This window comes from Symphalangus syndactylus, chromosome 12 (assembly GCF_028878055.3).
Source record: "Symphalangus syndactylus isolate Jambi chromosome 12, NHGRI_mSymSyn1-v2.1_pri, whole genome shotgun sequence".
Lineage (NCBI taxonomy): Eukaryota > Metazoa > Chordata > Mammalia > Primates > Hylobatidae > Symphalangus > Symphalangus syndactylus.
This window is the reverse complement of record NC_072441.2, coordinates 78,141,353-78,158,034: the sequence shown is the minus strand read 5'-3', so window position 1 is coordinate 78,158,034 and position 16,682 is coordinate 78,141,353. Positions and strand designations below refer to the sequence as shown.

At 42.5% G+C, this 16,682-nt stretch overlaps 1 protein-coding gene across 4 annotated transcripts in view; it reads left to right on the top strand.

Moving 5' to 3' along the window:
- Positions 1 to 16,682, top strand: part of OTUD7B (OTU deubiquitinase 7B) — a 75,691-nt gene that overhangs the window by 34,411 nt on the left and 24,598 nt on the right. For 3 of the 4 annotated variants that reach the window (XM_063626056.1, XM_063626057.1, XM_063626058.1), the window contains exons 2-6: positions 767 to 917; positions 7,399 to 7,587; positions 11,123 to 11,350; positions 12,762 to 12,863; positions 14,478 to 14,605. In XM_063626056.1, coding sequence (XP_063482126.1) covers positions 833 to 917; positions 7,399 to 7,587; positions 11,123 to 11,350; positions 12,762 to 12,863; positions 14,478 to 14,605 — 732 coding nt within the window. In that variant the 5' untranslated portion in view covers positions 767 to 832. Of the gene's footprint in view, positions 1 to 766; positions 918 to 2,564; positions 2,601 to 7,398; positions 7,588 to 11,122; positions 11,351 to 12,761; positions 12,864 to 14,477; positions 14,606 to 16,682 lie in introns of those variants that run through there. The other variant, XM_063626060.1, reaches the window with a different exon arrangement.

Here is a 16,682-nt window from a genome sequence, read left to right as displayed (position 1 = left end):
TATTTTTAGTAGAAATGGGGTTTCGCCATGTTGGCCAGGCTGGTCTCAAACTCCTGACCTCAGGTGATACACCTACCTCGGCCTCCCAAAGTGCTGAGATTAAAGGCATTAGCTACCGCACCTGGCCTAATGCTGTATTTTGAGTAGTTTTAGCTATCAGTTTACTCCTCTGCTAGCATCAAAACACTAGTCAACTCTGAAATTATCCAGTGTATAGTAATTGTTGATTCACTCAACAAATATTGAGGGCCAGTGTGCCTAGCACTGTGCCAAGTGATACATGCAGGGGATACATTAGTGAAGGAGACATACAAGTTTCCTGCTTTCAAGAAACTTATATATTAGAGGAGTTGGCTAGACAGCAACTAATTAAAATAATTTGAGAGTATTCAAGTGCCAGGAAGGAAATACACAAAGGTGCCATGTTAGCGACTATTGCAGGTGGGGAGTTCTTTAGGGTGGTAGCCTGTTGCTTCCTTCTTTAGTTTGGATAAGCAAACTCATGGTAGAAAAGCAGTACTCAGGAAAAGTACAGGAAAAGCATTTTTCAGAGTGGTATTACAGGTTACTGTAGACGTTGAGATGTTAATGAAGAGTTAGGAAATAAAATGTTACTCTTCATAATTTTAAAGTGCCGTATTTTAAAATTCAACTGAAATGAATGAGCTAGGATAGTTTCCCCATTTGGTTAGGAAGCTGCTGACATGGGACTGTGATTATCCTGTTCCAGTGTAATTTGAGCCTTATGTATTTATTTATTCCTCAGGTGGAGGCCTGAATTTTGATCTATGTTCTACCTACATCCAGCTGGCTGAAAGTACTTGATGATCACATGACCCTGGACATGGATGCTGTTCTGTCAGATTTTGTCCGTTCCACAGGAGCAGAGCCAGGGCTAGCGCGAGATCTCCTAGAAGGTGAGGAGTTGTAGGGGAGAATGAGAAAAGAGAAAGTAAAATGTGGTATTTATCATTAGGATGATTTGGAACATTTAAGGTGATCAGGAAGATACTTTGTGTATGTTAGGCCCTATAGTTAATTCTAACAATATACTTTGTGTATAACCCATCATAATTTGAAATTTTAAAATCCCTTTTTCACCTTGAACTTACTGGGGTAGTTTTCTCCATTGTCAGTTTATGCTCAGGCAATGCAAGTGAAATTTTATATTAGTCCATTACAAACATAATTTTATTTTATTTTCATTTATTTATTTATTTTTGAGACAGAGTCTCGCTTTGTTGCCCAGGCTGGAGAGCAGTGGCATGATCTTGGCTCACTGCAATCTCTGCCTCCCAGGTTCAGTCAATTCTCCTGCCTCAGACTCCTGAGTAGCTGGGATTACAGGTGCCTGCCACCACACCTGGCTAATTTTTGTATTTTTTAGTAGAGATGAAGTTTCACCTGTTGGCCACGCTGGTCTTGAACTCCTTACCTCAGGTAATCTGCCTGCCTCGGCCTCTCAAAGTGCTGGGATTACAGGCATGAGCCACTGTGCCCAGCCTAAAAGCATAATTTTAGATCTGTAAGACTTCCTCTTTATATATAAGTGACTTTAGGGTTTTCATGATGGGATCATCCATGGTTTTGTTCTTTCCTTACATAACATACATTATGGGTAATTCTATGTTGAATAAATCAATTTAATGTTTTCATTTTGCTGCTTTTGTTTACTTATATCTTTATACACATATGTTTGAATGTTCTAGATTTTTTTTTTTTTTTGAGACGGAGTTTCGCTGTTGTTGTCCAGGCTAGAGTGCAATGGTGCAATCTTGGGTCACTGCAACCTCCTCGTCCCAGGTTCATGCAATTCTCCTGCCTCAGCCTCCAGAGTAGCTGGGATTACAGGCATGCACCACCACACCCAGCTAATTTTGTATTTTTAGTAGAGATGGGGTTTCTCCATTTTGGTCAGGCTGGTCTCGAACTCCCGACCTCAGGTGATCCACCTGCCTCGGCCTCCCAAAGTGCTGGGATTTCAGGCATGAGCCACCACGCCCGGCTGAATGTTCTAGATTTTAAGGTCCTGAAGGGTTAGAATCATGTCCCTAGGATTCTTTGTTTAGGGTCACAAATAATAGATGAAAATATGTAATGACACAAACAGGCAGGCCTATGGGGAAGGGGCAAGTTCTTAGCATACATAGGTAATATTTTAAATTGTCAGCCCTTAGCAAGGTGTGACAATTAGACATTTGCTTGGCTACCTGTGAGGAGAGCATGAGTTTGGAAACAGAAGATCAGGGTTTAAATTCCAGTTTAGTAATTCAGTACAACTTTGCCCTTAATTTGCATTTTCTTTTTTTTTTTTTTCTTTTTGAGATGGAGTCTCGCTCTGTCGCCCAGGCTGGAGTGCAGTGGCGCGATGTCGGCTCACCACAACCTCCGCCTCCCAGATTCAAGCGTTTCTCCTGCCTCAGCCTCCCGAGTAGCTGGGACTACAGGCACGCGCCACCATGCCCGGCTAATTTGTGTATTTTTAGTAGAGATGGGGTTTCACCATGCTGGCCAGGCTGGTTTCAAACTCCTGACTCGTGATCCACCCACCTCAGCCTCCCAAAGTGCTGGGATTACAGGCATGAGCCACCGTGCCCAGCGTAATTTGCATTTTTAGTTTCATCTCTTACTACTTTTCCCTATACTTCCTATGCAGCCAGGCCTGACTTGTCACCTCTCGGTGATCATGTTAGGTTACTTCCTCAGTCTGCAGCATTTCTTTCCTCTATTATTCTCCTCATCCTTCAAGATTCAGCTCAAATGTTTCCTCTTTCATAAAATCCTTAACCTTTCTGCATTCCTCTTATAACATGTGTTGAACACTTATGAGTGTTCAGTATGTGCAAAGTACTTGAGATATGTTATTTTATTCTCACAACCACCATACAATAAAGTTTTATTATCCTGGAGTTATAATTTTAAAACCTGAGGCTCAGTGAAGTTAAGTAGGATTTGAACCTAGGCAATCTGGTTTCAGAGTGTGGCTGTAAGCAATTATGTTACAAATTATTGCTGGCATGCTCACATGTGTGCACACATACATACACTCATGCTGTGAAAGAAATGTTGAGGGTGCTGTAAGAGTGAAGAAAGAACCCTAACTTAGATCTAGAGTGCAGGAAGGCCTTTTCTGAGGAGTGATTTTTAAGCTGAGCCCTGAAGGACAAGTAGGAGCAGCAAGACAAAGGGATGTAGAAGAGAGTGTTTATGCAGAATAACAGCTTATGCAAGGGCCCTAAGGTGCAAGACAGTTTGGCACATTGGAGAAACTATTAATAATGAGGTAGTAAGAATGGTGCAAAAGTGGTAGGAAGCTGGTGAGATAGGCAGGAAGCAGAAAATAGGGGCTCTAGCCAGGTGTGGTGGTATTCATTGTAATCCCAGCTACCTGGGAGGCTGAGGTGGGAGGATCGCTTAAGCCCAGGAGTTTGAGACCAGCCTGGGCAGCATAGCAAGACCTCGTCTCTTAAAAAAAAAAAAAAAAGAAAAGAGGAAAGAAAGAGGCTGGGTACAGTGGCTTATGCCTGTAATCCTAACACTTTGAGAGGCTGAGGCAGGCAGATCACCTGAGGTCAGGAGTTTGAGACCAGCCTAGCCAACAGGGTGAAACCCCGTTTCTACTAAAAATACAAAAATTAGCTGAGTGTGGTGGCGGGTGCCTGTAGTCCCAGCTGCTCGGGAGTCTGAGTCAGGAGAATCTCTTGAACCTGGGAGGCAGAGATCGTGGTGAGCCGAGATTCTGCCACTGCGCTCCAGCCAGGGTGACAGAGTGAGACTCTGTCTCAAAAAAAAAAAAAAAAAGTTACTAAGGAGAAAAAAAAAAAGGAAGAAATAAAAGAAAAAAAGAGAGTGCAGGGCCTTTGTAGGCCATGATGAGGAGTTTAAATTTTATTCGAAGTTCACTAGGAAACTGGTGAAGGATTTTAATCAGATGAGTGACATGATTGGATTTGAGTTTTTAACAGTGTACTTGTTGTAGAGAACACTCTGGCCAGAGAAGAAATGATTAGAACAGTTAGGAATATTGCCTTAGTTCAGGTGACAGATGATGATGATGTAGACTGTGGTGGTAGCAATAGATAGAAGGGGGTGGAATTAAGATAATTTAGAAGGAAAAATACAAAAAACTTAGGTGGGTGTGGTGGCACACACCTGTAATCCCAGCTACTCAGGAGGTTGAAGCATGAGAATTGCCTGAACCCAGGAGGGCAGAGGTTGCAGTGAGCCGGGATTGCACCACTGCACTCCAGCTTGGGCGACAGAACGAGACTCTGTCGAGTTCAAGACCAGCCTGGCCAAGATGGTGAAACCCCATCTGTACTTAGCCGGGCATGGTGACACGCGCCTGTAAACCCAGCTACTTGGGAGGCTGAGGCAGAGAATTGCTTGAACCCAGGAGGTGGAGATTGCAGTGAGCCGAGATCACGCCACTGCACTCCAGTCTGGGCAACAGAAAGAGAATCCATCTCAAAAAAAAAAAAAAATTTAGAAGGAGCATAAATGAACCTCATCCTCATTTTCTCTCTGTTGCTTGTTTTTTCTTTTAAAAGTTAACTGAGGCCAGGTGCGGTGGCTCACACCTGTAATCCCAGCACTTTGGGAGGCCGAGGCAGGTGGATCACCTGAGGTCAGGAGTTCGAGACCAGCCTGGCCAACAGGGTGAATCCCCATCTCTACTAAAAATACAAAAATTAGCCAGGAATGGTGGCACGTGCCTGTTATCCCAGTTACTCAAGAGGCTGAGGCAGGAGAATTGCGTGAACTCAGGAGAACGTTGCAGTGAGCCGAGATCGTGCCACTGCACCCCAGCCTGGGTGACACAGCAAGACTCCATCTCAAAAATAACAACAACAACAACAACAGTTAACTGATTGTATTTCAATAGGACTGTTTGATTTTTGTTTTGTTTTGTATGAGATGGGGTCTCACTCTGTCATCCAGGCAGGAGTGCAGTTGTGTAATCTCAGCTCACTGCAACCTCGGCCTCCTGGGCTCAAGTGAGCCTCCCATCTCAGCCTCCTGAGTAGCTAGGACCACGAGCACACACCACCACACCTGGCTAATGGGACTGTTCAATACTGATAATTGAAAATGAGAGAAAGAAATCAAAAACTATCATATTATAAAGAACAAATTAGAAAGGAAAGAGATTAGGAGCAGAGAGACCAGATAGAGAATTCCTTCCTAAAAGGCCAAAGACTAAAGATTATGAGGACCTCAAATGGGGCAGTGGCAATAAAAATGGATAATAAGAAATGGATTTGAGAGATGTTTTAGGGGTACAAATTGACTTGGTGGTGAGGGAAGAGGAAGAGTGCGATCTGAGGAAACTTGAGGAGCTGAAAATGACTGAAGTTAGCTGAAAATGACTGAAGTTTCAGGGCCTGGAGGGATTGTGATGCCATTACTGATTTAGGGAACATAGGAAGGGGAGAAGCAGCAAGTTTTGGGAAGGAAAATGATGGATACTCAATTTGGCCATGTGGATTGTTAGGAAGACCTGATTTTAAGGACATTTGCAGACAGTTGGAAGTATAGATCCGATGCTCAAGGCAGATGTCACTCGTTCATGCATTAATTCAGGAGAAGAGTTATCCATTAATTCAACAAATATTTATTGAGTGACTACTGTGTGCCAGGTACTGTTCTAGATGCTCCAACAAAACAAAACAAACAAAAATACCTGCCTTCATGTTCTAGCAGGAGAGAGGGTCAATAAACAACAAATGTGATAACTAAGTAAATTATAAAGTATATGATAAACTGTTAAGTGCTATGGAGAAGAGTAAAGGGAATGATGAAGTGGGTTGTGATTTTTTTTTTTTTTTTTTTGAGATGGAGTCTCGCTCTGTCGCCCAGGCTGGAGTGCAGTGGCGCAATCTCGGCTCACTGCAAGCTCCGCCTCCTGGGTTCACGCCATTCTCTTGCCTCAGCCTCTCCGAGTAGCTGGGACTACAGGCGCCCACCACCACACCTGGCTAATTTTTTTTGTATTTTTAGTAGAGACGGGGTTTCACCGTGGTCTCGATCTCCTGACCTCGTGATCTGCCCGCCTCGGCCTCCCAAAGTGCTGGGATTACAAGCGTGAGCCACTGCGCCCGGCTGGGTTGTGATTTTTAAGTCAGGATAGGGCTTACTAACAATGTGATATTTGAGCAAATACCTAAAGCTAATGAGGAGTTGTCTGTGTGGATATATTGGGGAAAGAGCCTTCTAGGTAGAGGGAATAATCAGTGGAAAGGCCCTAGAGTGGGAGTGGACTTAGCATGTTTTAGGAACAGCAAGGTCAGTGATGATTGAAACAGAGTGAGCAAAGGGAGTCAGAACAGTTGGCTAATGTAATGATTTAGAAGTAAAATCATCAGTAATGATTTAGATGTAAAATTGTAAGTAAAACCAAGCACTATTCTAAGTGCTTTCAACTCATTTAATCTTCATAACAACTCTATGAGGTAGGCACTGTTACTATCATCTGCATTTTCATGGATAAGGAAATTGAAGCACAGAGAAGAGGCCAGAAAAGTAGGCCAGGACATACAAAGCCTTGAGTATCAAGCCAAAGAGCCTGAGTTTTATTCTGTAGGCAGTGGTAGGCCATTAAAAATCTCGATTATGGAACTAAAATGATCACAACTGTGCTTTAGAAAGATTAATCTCATGGGATTCTTTGGAATGGATTGGAGGTAGGACAGTAGGTGATAGGAATTGAATGAAGGTGGTGGTAGATGGAATACAACAGAAAGAAATGTGAGCAATTATACAATGCATATTTGTTGAATAATTTAGCTGGAGAAAGCATCAGAAAAATCCCTTATGACAAATCTTATCATTTAGGGTCATTTCTTTAGTAGAATGGTGATTCTTAAATTTGGGGGAAATACTGTTTCCTTTGATAAGCTGATGACAGCTATGAACTCTTTCACTAGAAAATGCACAAGCCCATGATCTTATATGCAGGTTTAGTGGTTTAGGACACACTAGAGTACATGTAGGCTAAGAACCTCTTTGGATCTCAGAATTAGGAGACCTGGGCTTGAGTCCTACTGGGTCTGGTGTGAACTAGCTGTGACTTTGGGCAAATAATTTACTTCTCTAGACTTTATCTGTAAAAGGAAGTTTTAATTTTAGGTTACTAGATCTTTAAGGGCTCTTTTAGTTCAGAGGGACAAAGTTTCTATTTTCATGGCACTTACTTAGGAAATAGACGACAAATAAGTAAGTAAAGACATTTGATAAGTTAGATTGAAGTGTTATAAAGAAAATTAAAGCAGGGTAAGGAAAAGAAGAATGATTATGTGCGTGGGTATTTGCATGCTGGTTTTGATAGGATAGTTAGTGTGATCTTTGTGTCTCTATACTATGGGTGCACAGTTTGCTTTTTGCTTTGTCTCCTGACAGGAAAGAATTGGGATGTGAGTGCTGCCCTCAGTGATTTTGAACAGCTACGTCAAGTCCATGCTGGGAACCTACCCCCATCCTTTAGTGAGGGGAGTGGCGGCTCTAGGACCCCTGAAAAAGGGTTTTCTGACAGAGAGCCTACTCGCCCTCCCCGACCCATCCTCCAACGGCAGGATGACATCGTTCAAGGTACTGAGGTGACTGGGGAATGTTTCCGTATATGGAGTAAGAAGGGAGGGGATTGTTAAATGGAGTCATAAAGTCTAGTGATCCATTGGAGGTGATTCCATTTCTTCCCCTTCTCCCAGCCGAACCCAGACTGAGGTGGCCTCAGTCTGCCCAGGTGCTGCAGTCCCTCACTGCATCTCTGCATCTTTAGTGTTATCCTATATAAAAGCCTTCCTCAGATACTGTGAAAGAAATAGAGGAAGGAGGATAACAATCTCCTTGTTGATATAAAGTTCACATAAAGGTAGAATTGAAAGAGTCACTACCTCTTTGGGGGGTAATTTGTTAATATTTGCCAATATCTATCAAAATTAAAATGCATATGTACTCTGACTTAGCAATTTATCATGTATGTGTATGTGCACATATGTATTCTTTAAATAAATACATAAGGCCGGGTGTGGTGGCTCATGCCTGTAATCCCAGCACTTTGGAAGGTCGAGGTGGGTGGATCACCTGAGGTCAGGAGTTCGAGACCAGTCTGGCCAACATGGTGAAACCCCATCTCTATTAAAAATACAAACATTAGCTGGGCGTGGTGGTACATGCCTGTAATCCCAGCTACTTGGGAGGCTGAGGCAGGAGAATTGCTTGAACTTGGGAGGCAGAGGTTGCAGTGAACTGAGATTACACCATTGCACTCCAGCCTGGGTGACACAGTGAGACTCTGTCTCAAAAAAAAAATAAATGAAAAAAAATTAAAAAAAAGAAATACATAAATGCAGCATATAAGGATATTCACAGCAGCATTATTTTACAATAATTAAGTCTTGAAACTTTTTTTTTTCCTTGAGGCAATCCATCTGATTTGGCCCCCCAAAGTGCTGGGATTACAGGTGTGAGCCACTGTGCCTGGCCCCGAAAACATTTAATGTCCATTAGTAAAGAAGTAGTTAAGTAAGTTGTAATCATCCATATTGTGGAATACTCTGCAATCATTAGAAAGAATTAGGTAGAACTTGGTGTACTGTTTTGGAAAAATTTCTAAAATCTATTCAGAAGGGGGCTGGGCTTGATGGCTCACACCTGTAATCCCAGCACTTTGGGAGGCCAAGGCTGGTGGATCACCTGAGGTCAGGAATTCGAGACCAGCCTGGCCTACATGGTGAAACCCTGTCTCTGCTAAAATTACAAAAATTAGCTGGGCATGGTGGTGCACACCTGTAATCCCAGCTACTTGGGAGGCTGAGGCAGGAGACTTGCTTAAGCCCAGGAGGCAGAGGTTGCAGTAAACCTAGATCGCACCACTGCACTCCAGCCTGGGTGACGGAGTGAGACTCCATATAAAAATATATATAATTTTTTTTAAAAAGGTAAGACGCAATGCAATGTATGTAGTATACTCTCATTTGTGTTTTAAAAGATGATTTTAAAATCTGTATATGCATTTTTAGTAGAGATGGGGTTTCACCATGTTAGCCAGAATGGTGTCAATCTCCTGATCTTGTGATCCACCTGCCTCGGCCTCCCAAAGTGCTGGAATTACAGGTGTGAGCCATCATGCCTGGCCAAAACCTGTATATGCTTCCGTATGCATAAAAATTTCTAGAAGGATACAAAAGTTTGCCTCTGGGGAAGGGATCAGGAATTTTGAATGATAAGAAGACTTCCTTGTGAAATCATTTTATACCTTTTGATAGTATATTGATTTTTTACCATAGGCACATGGTACTGTTTTTGAGGCAGGGTCTTGCTCTGTCCCTCAACGCTGGAGTGAGGCTGGCGGAACACACCTCACTACAGCCTAAACCTCCTGGGCTCAAGGGATCCTACTGCCTCAGCCTCCCAAGTAGCTGGGAGCATGGGCACGCACCACCTCACCTAGCTAAATTTTTGATTCTTTGTAGAAATTAGGTCTCACTCTGTTGCCCAGGCTGGTCTTGAATTCCTGGGCTCAAGTGATCCTTCTACCTTGGCTTCCCAAAGTTTTGGGATTAGAGGTGTGAGCCACCATGCCCAGCCTACGAATACCTAAAAAATATTTTTAAGGTGGGTGTGGTGGCTCACACCTGTAATCCCAGCACTTTGGGAGGCCAAGGCTGGCAGATCACCTGAGGCCAGGAGTTTGAGGAGAACAGCCTGGCCAACGTGGAGAAACCCCGTCTCTACTAAAAATAATAAAAAAAAAAATTAGCTGAGTGTGGTGGCGTGTGCCTGTAATCCTAGCTACTCAGGAGGCTGAGGCAGGAGAATCGCTTGAACCTGGGAGGCAGAGGTTGCAGTGAGCCGAGATTGCAGTACTGCACTCCAGCCCGAGCGACAGAGCGAGACTCTGTCTCAAAGAACAAAAACAAAAACAAAAAGCAAAACTAAAAAATATTTGAAAAATAACATCACTATAAGATAACTTTAGACAACTCAGTTTATTTTCTGTATCATATCTGGCAAATATTGTATTAAGAACGGCCCAACATGCTTTTGAAATTTTGCCCCCTTTGGATCATCATTAAATCGTTACATAATTGAAGCCATACAAATGAACTGTAATACTACATTGAGCAAATTATAATCACAGTGGAATATCTGCTTGGGAATTACAAGTGTCATGTATTCAAAACAAATTAAATGATGTGGGGTACTATCTACATTATTGTTCTCTATAGACTGTTGAGAATTGACTGTCCCTATAAATTTCTGATAAATATGGGTATTGAGAATAGTTGTAGTAAGCAATATAAATTAATGTTATTGATGTAGGAAGAAAGTTCCCAAATGTGTAAGATTTATTGTTGATTGTCTTTTTTTTTTTTTTTTTGAGACGGGGTCTTGCTCTGTTGCCAGGCAGGAGTGCAGTGGCACGATCTTGGCTCACTGCAGCCTCCGCCTGCCAGGTTCAAGCAATTCTCCCACCTCAGCCTCCCGAGTAGCTGGGATTACAGGGGCACACCACCATGCCCGGCTAATTTTTGTATTTTTAGTAGAGACAGTGTTTCACCATGTTGGCCAGGCTGCTCTTGAACACCTGACCTCAGGTGATCCACCTGCCTCGGCCTCCCAAAGGATTTTCTTTTCTATAATGGATTTCTTTTATAATCTTTCTAGAATGAAAATACCCTTTAGAAAGGTATTTTCCAAGACCCTGAGAATTACCAGAGAGGTTATTTGACTAACTCTAGTCTAGTGAAACCTCACTTCCCTTATTCCCTCTCCTCCCACCAAACAATGACGAAATTGCTAAATGAATGGGTCCCTATCACATTGGGAAATATGGAAGTGGAGGAAGACAGAGTCAGAGGGAGGGGAAGATCAGGCAAATTCCAAACAAAGGCAGAAAGAGGAATGGATATTTGGTGCTAATGTGAGTGCCTACAAAAATACTTTCTCTATTTCTCCAATTGTATTTGGCTTCAGAAAAAGGGTTCTGAAATTCAGTAGTCAGTTAGACTTAGTTTTTCTCTGACTGTAAACCCTGTTGAGAGGTAACTATCACCACATCAGTGTAGAGTTCTCCAAGTGGGCTGTGTATGTTCTAAGGTGACTCCATTTCTCATTGCAGAAAAACGCCTGTCTAGGGGCATCTCCCACGCCAGCTCCAGCATTGTTTCCCTGGCCCGGTCCCATGTCTCCTCCAATGGTGGGGGTGGGGGGAGCAATGAGCACCCCCTGGAAATGCCCATCTGTGCCTTCCAGCTTCCAGATCTCACTGTGTATAATGAAGACTTCCGCAGCTTCATAGAGAGAGACCTCATTGAGCAGTCCATGTTGGTTGCCTTGGAACAGGCAGGTCAGTGAATGCTTCCTCTCCCACGCTCTTCCCTCTACTCTCCACCTACAGGCAGCCTTGTGGAGGGGCTGGACTTGATCGGTAGCTTCCAGTTTAAGTGTGTTATCTGATTGCAAAGTCAGGAGTCAGTGGGATAAACTTGTGCTGTCAAAGAAAGGATACAGATTAGATACTTTATTCTGGGAATTTCCTGGTTGATGGAAGAGAAACCAGATATACATGTGAAAAAGCCTAGGAATCAATACCTAGAGATCAATACATGAAAAAAATAAAACTAATTATAATTGCCCCTGGAACACCCTTGTGAACAGAAATACCAATGCTGTAGATGATGCACAGTAGTGAACCTATCCCCCCAAATGTATTTATGTTTATAATTATGTTTATCTTAAATTATGGTTAAAATTCTTATTATAGGGTGAGGCAGCTGGGAATTTTGGAAAAGCTAATCAGGCATTAAAATGCTTGCGTGGGATAAGAACTGGAGTTAGATAAGGGCATGGAAAGGAAGCTTTTATTTTTCATTTTGTAACCTTCTATACTAACCATATACATCTATTTGTAATTTTTTTTTTAAGTTAGTAAATTATCTGGTCTGTGGAGTTTATAAGCCAGTTTTTCTTTCAGTAGTTCAAAAACTATGCTCCACAGTAGTTCAAGAAAACTTACACATCACTCATAAGATATTTTCCTCATGTAAATAATGGGTTGGCAATTGTGGGATGACTGTATGGAATTAAGACTTATTTTCTTGGGTATTTTATGTACTTTATCTTATTGCTTATTCCTTTAAAGTCACACCCCACACATGCTGACATGCTGTCATATATGCAGATGATACTCATAAGACACCTTAAATACATGCTTTGAGTTGTTTTTGTTTTGTTCATGATGGATTTTTGCTGAGCTTTGTTGCTGTGATACATACTGGTCTCCTGAGTGGAGGGAAGGAATCAGGGCCAGTCCAAGCCGTCAACAGTTTCAACTTATGTCCTTGGCCTCGTCATTTAACCCAGGGTTTCTCAACCTTGGCACTATTGACATTTTGGTCTAGATAATTCTTTGTTTTGCAAGCTGCCTTGTGCATTGTATCATGGTTAGCAGCATCCCTGGCCTCTACCCGTTAGATACCAGTAGCATCCCGCTACCAGTTGTGACATGCAAACAGATCTTCAGTCATTGCCAGTGTCCCTTTGGACAAAATTGACCCTACTCACTGATCTAACCAATTGTGCTCACAAGATTCTGACTGACTAGATATAAGTGAAGAAGATATAAAGAGTAATCAAGTGATGGTTTTGTTCTGGATAGGCCTCCTAGAGGAGGCTGCTTTGGAGTCTGTTTTAGAAATAGGAAGGTGGGAAGGGCTTCATGGATAATCTCCTTTTCCTCCACTATCTTGTTTCTACAGGGCGTTTGAACTGGTGGGTGAGTGTGGATCCCACCTCTCAGAGGCTGCTGCCTTTGGCAACTACTGGAGATGGGAACTGCCTCCTGCATGCAGCCTCCCTTGGTGAGTCTTGAAAGCAGTCCTCCATTCGCCTGCAGAAAGAAAACAGTTGAGTCAAATCTCATGTGTAGGACTTCATCCAGACAACCTTGATCTTAGGCAGAAATGATGGTTCAGAGCGAGATTGTGCATGCTTACGTGTGTGTCTGTGTGTTTATGTTGGCACAAGAGGAAATGGGAGTGAGCCCTACCTTTGCTAGTGAGATAGTGAAGAGAGCACAGATACTAGCTTGGGCTGGCTTTGAAAGCTGACCCCAGGAGTAATGAGTAGGAGTAAGCCAGCAGTGTATAGCTAGATGTGTGTATGTGTACAATTCTACTTAATATTTATTCTTTTGGTGTGTGAAAAAGGTATGTTTTTAGCAGTCCTTTGTAACACACACTTACTTCATTTTATTTATTTATTTAGTTTTTGAGACGGAGTCTCACTCTGTTGCCCAGGCTGGAGTACAGTAGTGTGATCTCGGCTCACTGCAACCTCCACCCCTGGGTTCAAGCGATTCTCCTGCCTCAGCCTCCCAAGTAGCTGGGATTACAGGTGGGAGCCACCATGCCCCGCTGTAAATAGGCTTAATATTTAAAGTAAGGGCTGGGCACAATGGCTCACGCCTGTAATTCCAACACTGTGGGAGGCCAAGGTGGGCAGATCACTTGAGGCCAGGAGTTTGAGACCAGCCTGGCCAACACGGTGAAACCCCATCTCTACTAAAAATACAAAAATAAGCTGGGCATGGTGGCAGGTGCCTGTAATCCCAGCTACTAGGGAGGCTGAGGTAGGAGAATCGCTGAATCCGGGGGCCAGAGGTTGCAGTGAGTCAGCCGAGATCGCACCACTGTACTCCAGTCTGGGCAACAGAGCAAGACTCTGTCTCAAAAAAAAAAAAAAAAAAAAAAAAGGGTCAGGCGTAGTGGCTCACGCCTGTAGTCCCAGAACTTTGGAATGCCAAGGTGGATGGATCACCTGAGGTTGGGAGTTCGAGACCAGCCTGGCCAACGTCGTGAAACCCTGTATCTACTAAAAATACAAAAATTAGCCTGATGTGGTGGTGGACACCTGTAATCCTAGCTACTCGGGAAGCTGAGGCAGGAGAATCTCTTGAACATGGGAGGCGGAGGTTGCGGTAAGCCAAGAACACACCATGGCACTCCAGCCTGGGGGACAGAGCGAAACTCTGTCTCAAAAACAAACCAACCAAAAAAACTCACAAAAAAACCGAATAAACAAAAAATTAAGTCAATTTACAACTTAATATATTATTTGCAGCCTGGTGCCATGGCTCACACCTATAATCCCAGCACTTTGGGAGGGTAAGGCAGGCGGGTCACTTGAGGCCAGGGGTTCGAGACCATCCTGGCCAACATGGTGAAACCCCATCTCTACTAAAAATACAAAAATTAGCAGGGGGAGAGGGGAGGGATAGCATTAGGAGATACACCTAATGCCAAATGACGAGTTAATGGGTGCAGCACACCAACATGGCACATGTATACATATGTAACAAACTTGCGCATTGTGCACATGTACCCTAAAACTTAAAGTACAATAATTTAAAAAAAAATACAAAAATTAGCAGAGTCAAGCTGAGGTATCTTACCATTATGCTTTTTTTGCCACAGGAATGTGGGGTTTCCATGATCGGGACTTGATGCTGCGGAAAGCTTTGTATGCACTGATGGAGAAGGGAGTTGAGAAGGAAGCGTTGAAAAGGCGCTGGAGGTGGCAGCAGACACAGCAGAATAAAGAGGTGGGAGAGTGTGAGTGGGAGCACCTTGTTTCCTAAAGTTACCTAGCTGCCAAAGTCACCTGGTGCCTGCCAATAGAAAATATTTCCAAGTGTTTAGGTCAGTGTGACTCCCCTTATGATCCTGAAAATTGGAGAAAATGCAGTTAACACCAATGGGGTAAATGCCTTCTGATGTGGTCATGAGAACTGGTGGTGGGCATGAGACCTACAGAGAGGTTATCTAACATTGTGCTTTTCCCCCAATAGGTGCTTTATAGCTTTTAGTGGCAGTATTTTGCAAAATGAGTTACGACAATTCCACAGGATTTTTGTATTGTTTTGTTTTTTTGCTTGTAATAAGGCTAGATCAATTTTTAAAGACTTATGTTTTCAGCCCCTATAGAAATGTGAATGCTTAAAATCTTTTTGGACATATATACCATTTGTTTTTCATATACTCAGTTTAGTTTATTGTAAATTTTAAAAAGCATAAGGAACCAGCATTCTAATCACACACACACACAAAAAGCATACCTATTTAATTGAGTTTGAACAGTACTTCTCAGGAGTTTGTCAAATGTTGAGGCTGCTGTTATATAAGGCAGTAACAACAGATTGTTTGTACTTGCCCTCTCCAAAACGGGTTGGGCAAACTATGGCTATTTTGTAAAAAAAAAAAAACAAACCTTTTATCAGAACACAGCCCTGCGCATTTCTTGGATGTTTACCCATGTAACTGCTTTCTTCCTCCAACAGCAGAGTAGTAACATGTGGCCTGCACAGCCCATACTTATTGACTACCTGGCCCTTTACAGAAAAAGTTTGCTGATTACTTCCCTTCAATAATGACATTATGCCTTTACATAAAAATAATGAGGCTCCCTATTTCCTTTTCCTGTGATTCTGTCTGCTATGTTTGTATCTCCTGCTCTTTATGTATATCTATTTTTTTTTTTGCCATGTTATGGCTGGATCTTTCTGGCATTTAATATGGCACTATCTCTTCAGAAACTTTCCTTTTTCGTCCACCTTTCTTTTTTTCTCATTTTATTGCTCTGTCATAACTTGACAATATAGAAGAGGTTTTTTTGTTTTAGTTATTTAGAATTTTATATCCTGAATATTTAATATGTAAGTAGAACATGCTATGTTTCTTCCTCGAAAACAAATAATCCAGTTGTTAAAAGTAGATGATATTAAGATCAGAATCCTCTCTTTGAGCAGCCAGTCTTCCCCAGAAGATTCCTGAGGGAAATAAACCACAGGGCAAGGCCACATAAGTGACATTCTTTTTTAGCACCGAAAGCTTGGCTGGATCTTGTGGAAAGCTTTCGCCTGAGCTAGAGGTAGCCTAGAATTTAGAACCCAAAGCAAATCAGTAGTCAGTTTCGTGGTAGTCAGCTTTGTCCTCTTCACTGTTGAGTTCAGGTAATACCGGAACCTTAACCACTACAGAGGCAAGAAAAGGCCAAACCAGAAAATGCCAACTATTAAGTAGAAATGACAGCAACAGCCAGAAAATAAGTGTGCCCAATTCCAGTTATTAAAGCAATTACAGTTATTATTCTAAAGATGGGGTTAGATTATAATGGTATTTAGCCAGAAAACCCAGAAATACCCACGTTCTATCCTTGGCCAGCCAGCCTTTCCCTCTCAAAGTCAGCCTTTCCCTCTGAAAGTCCCCAACATGCATAGAGAATAGTGGCTAGTAATGGAGCAATCGTTTTCTCATTTTGCTCAGCACAGTGAAAGTTCATACTGAAAATGTGGCCTTCATAATTGTCTTAGCTTAGATCATTCATAGCATTATACCCACCTTGGGAGTGGGAATGGTAGGAGGAGGATAATGAACTGGAGAAGCTTCCTTTAGCTCCCCAGTACCAAAACCACACTAAATAAGTTTTGATTTCCTGGGCTTCCTTGTTGAAATTGGTGGTGAGGCTCAGTAATAGTTTCTTAAATGTTAAGGCTAGAAGTGTACACCACCTAGTGGCTGTGTACATTAAAACAGGAAGCAGAAACCGGCGAGGAAGAGGGAGCGGGATCCCTCTGGATGTGTCTATTGGAGTGACTGCAGCACTCCATATAGAACCTGGGC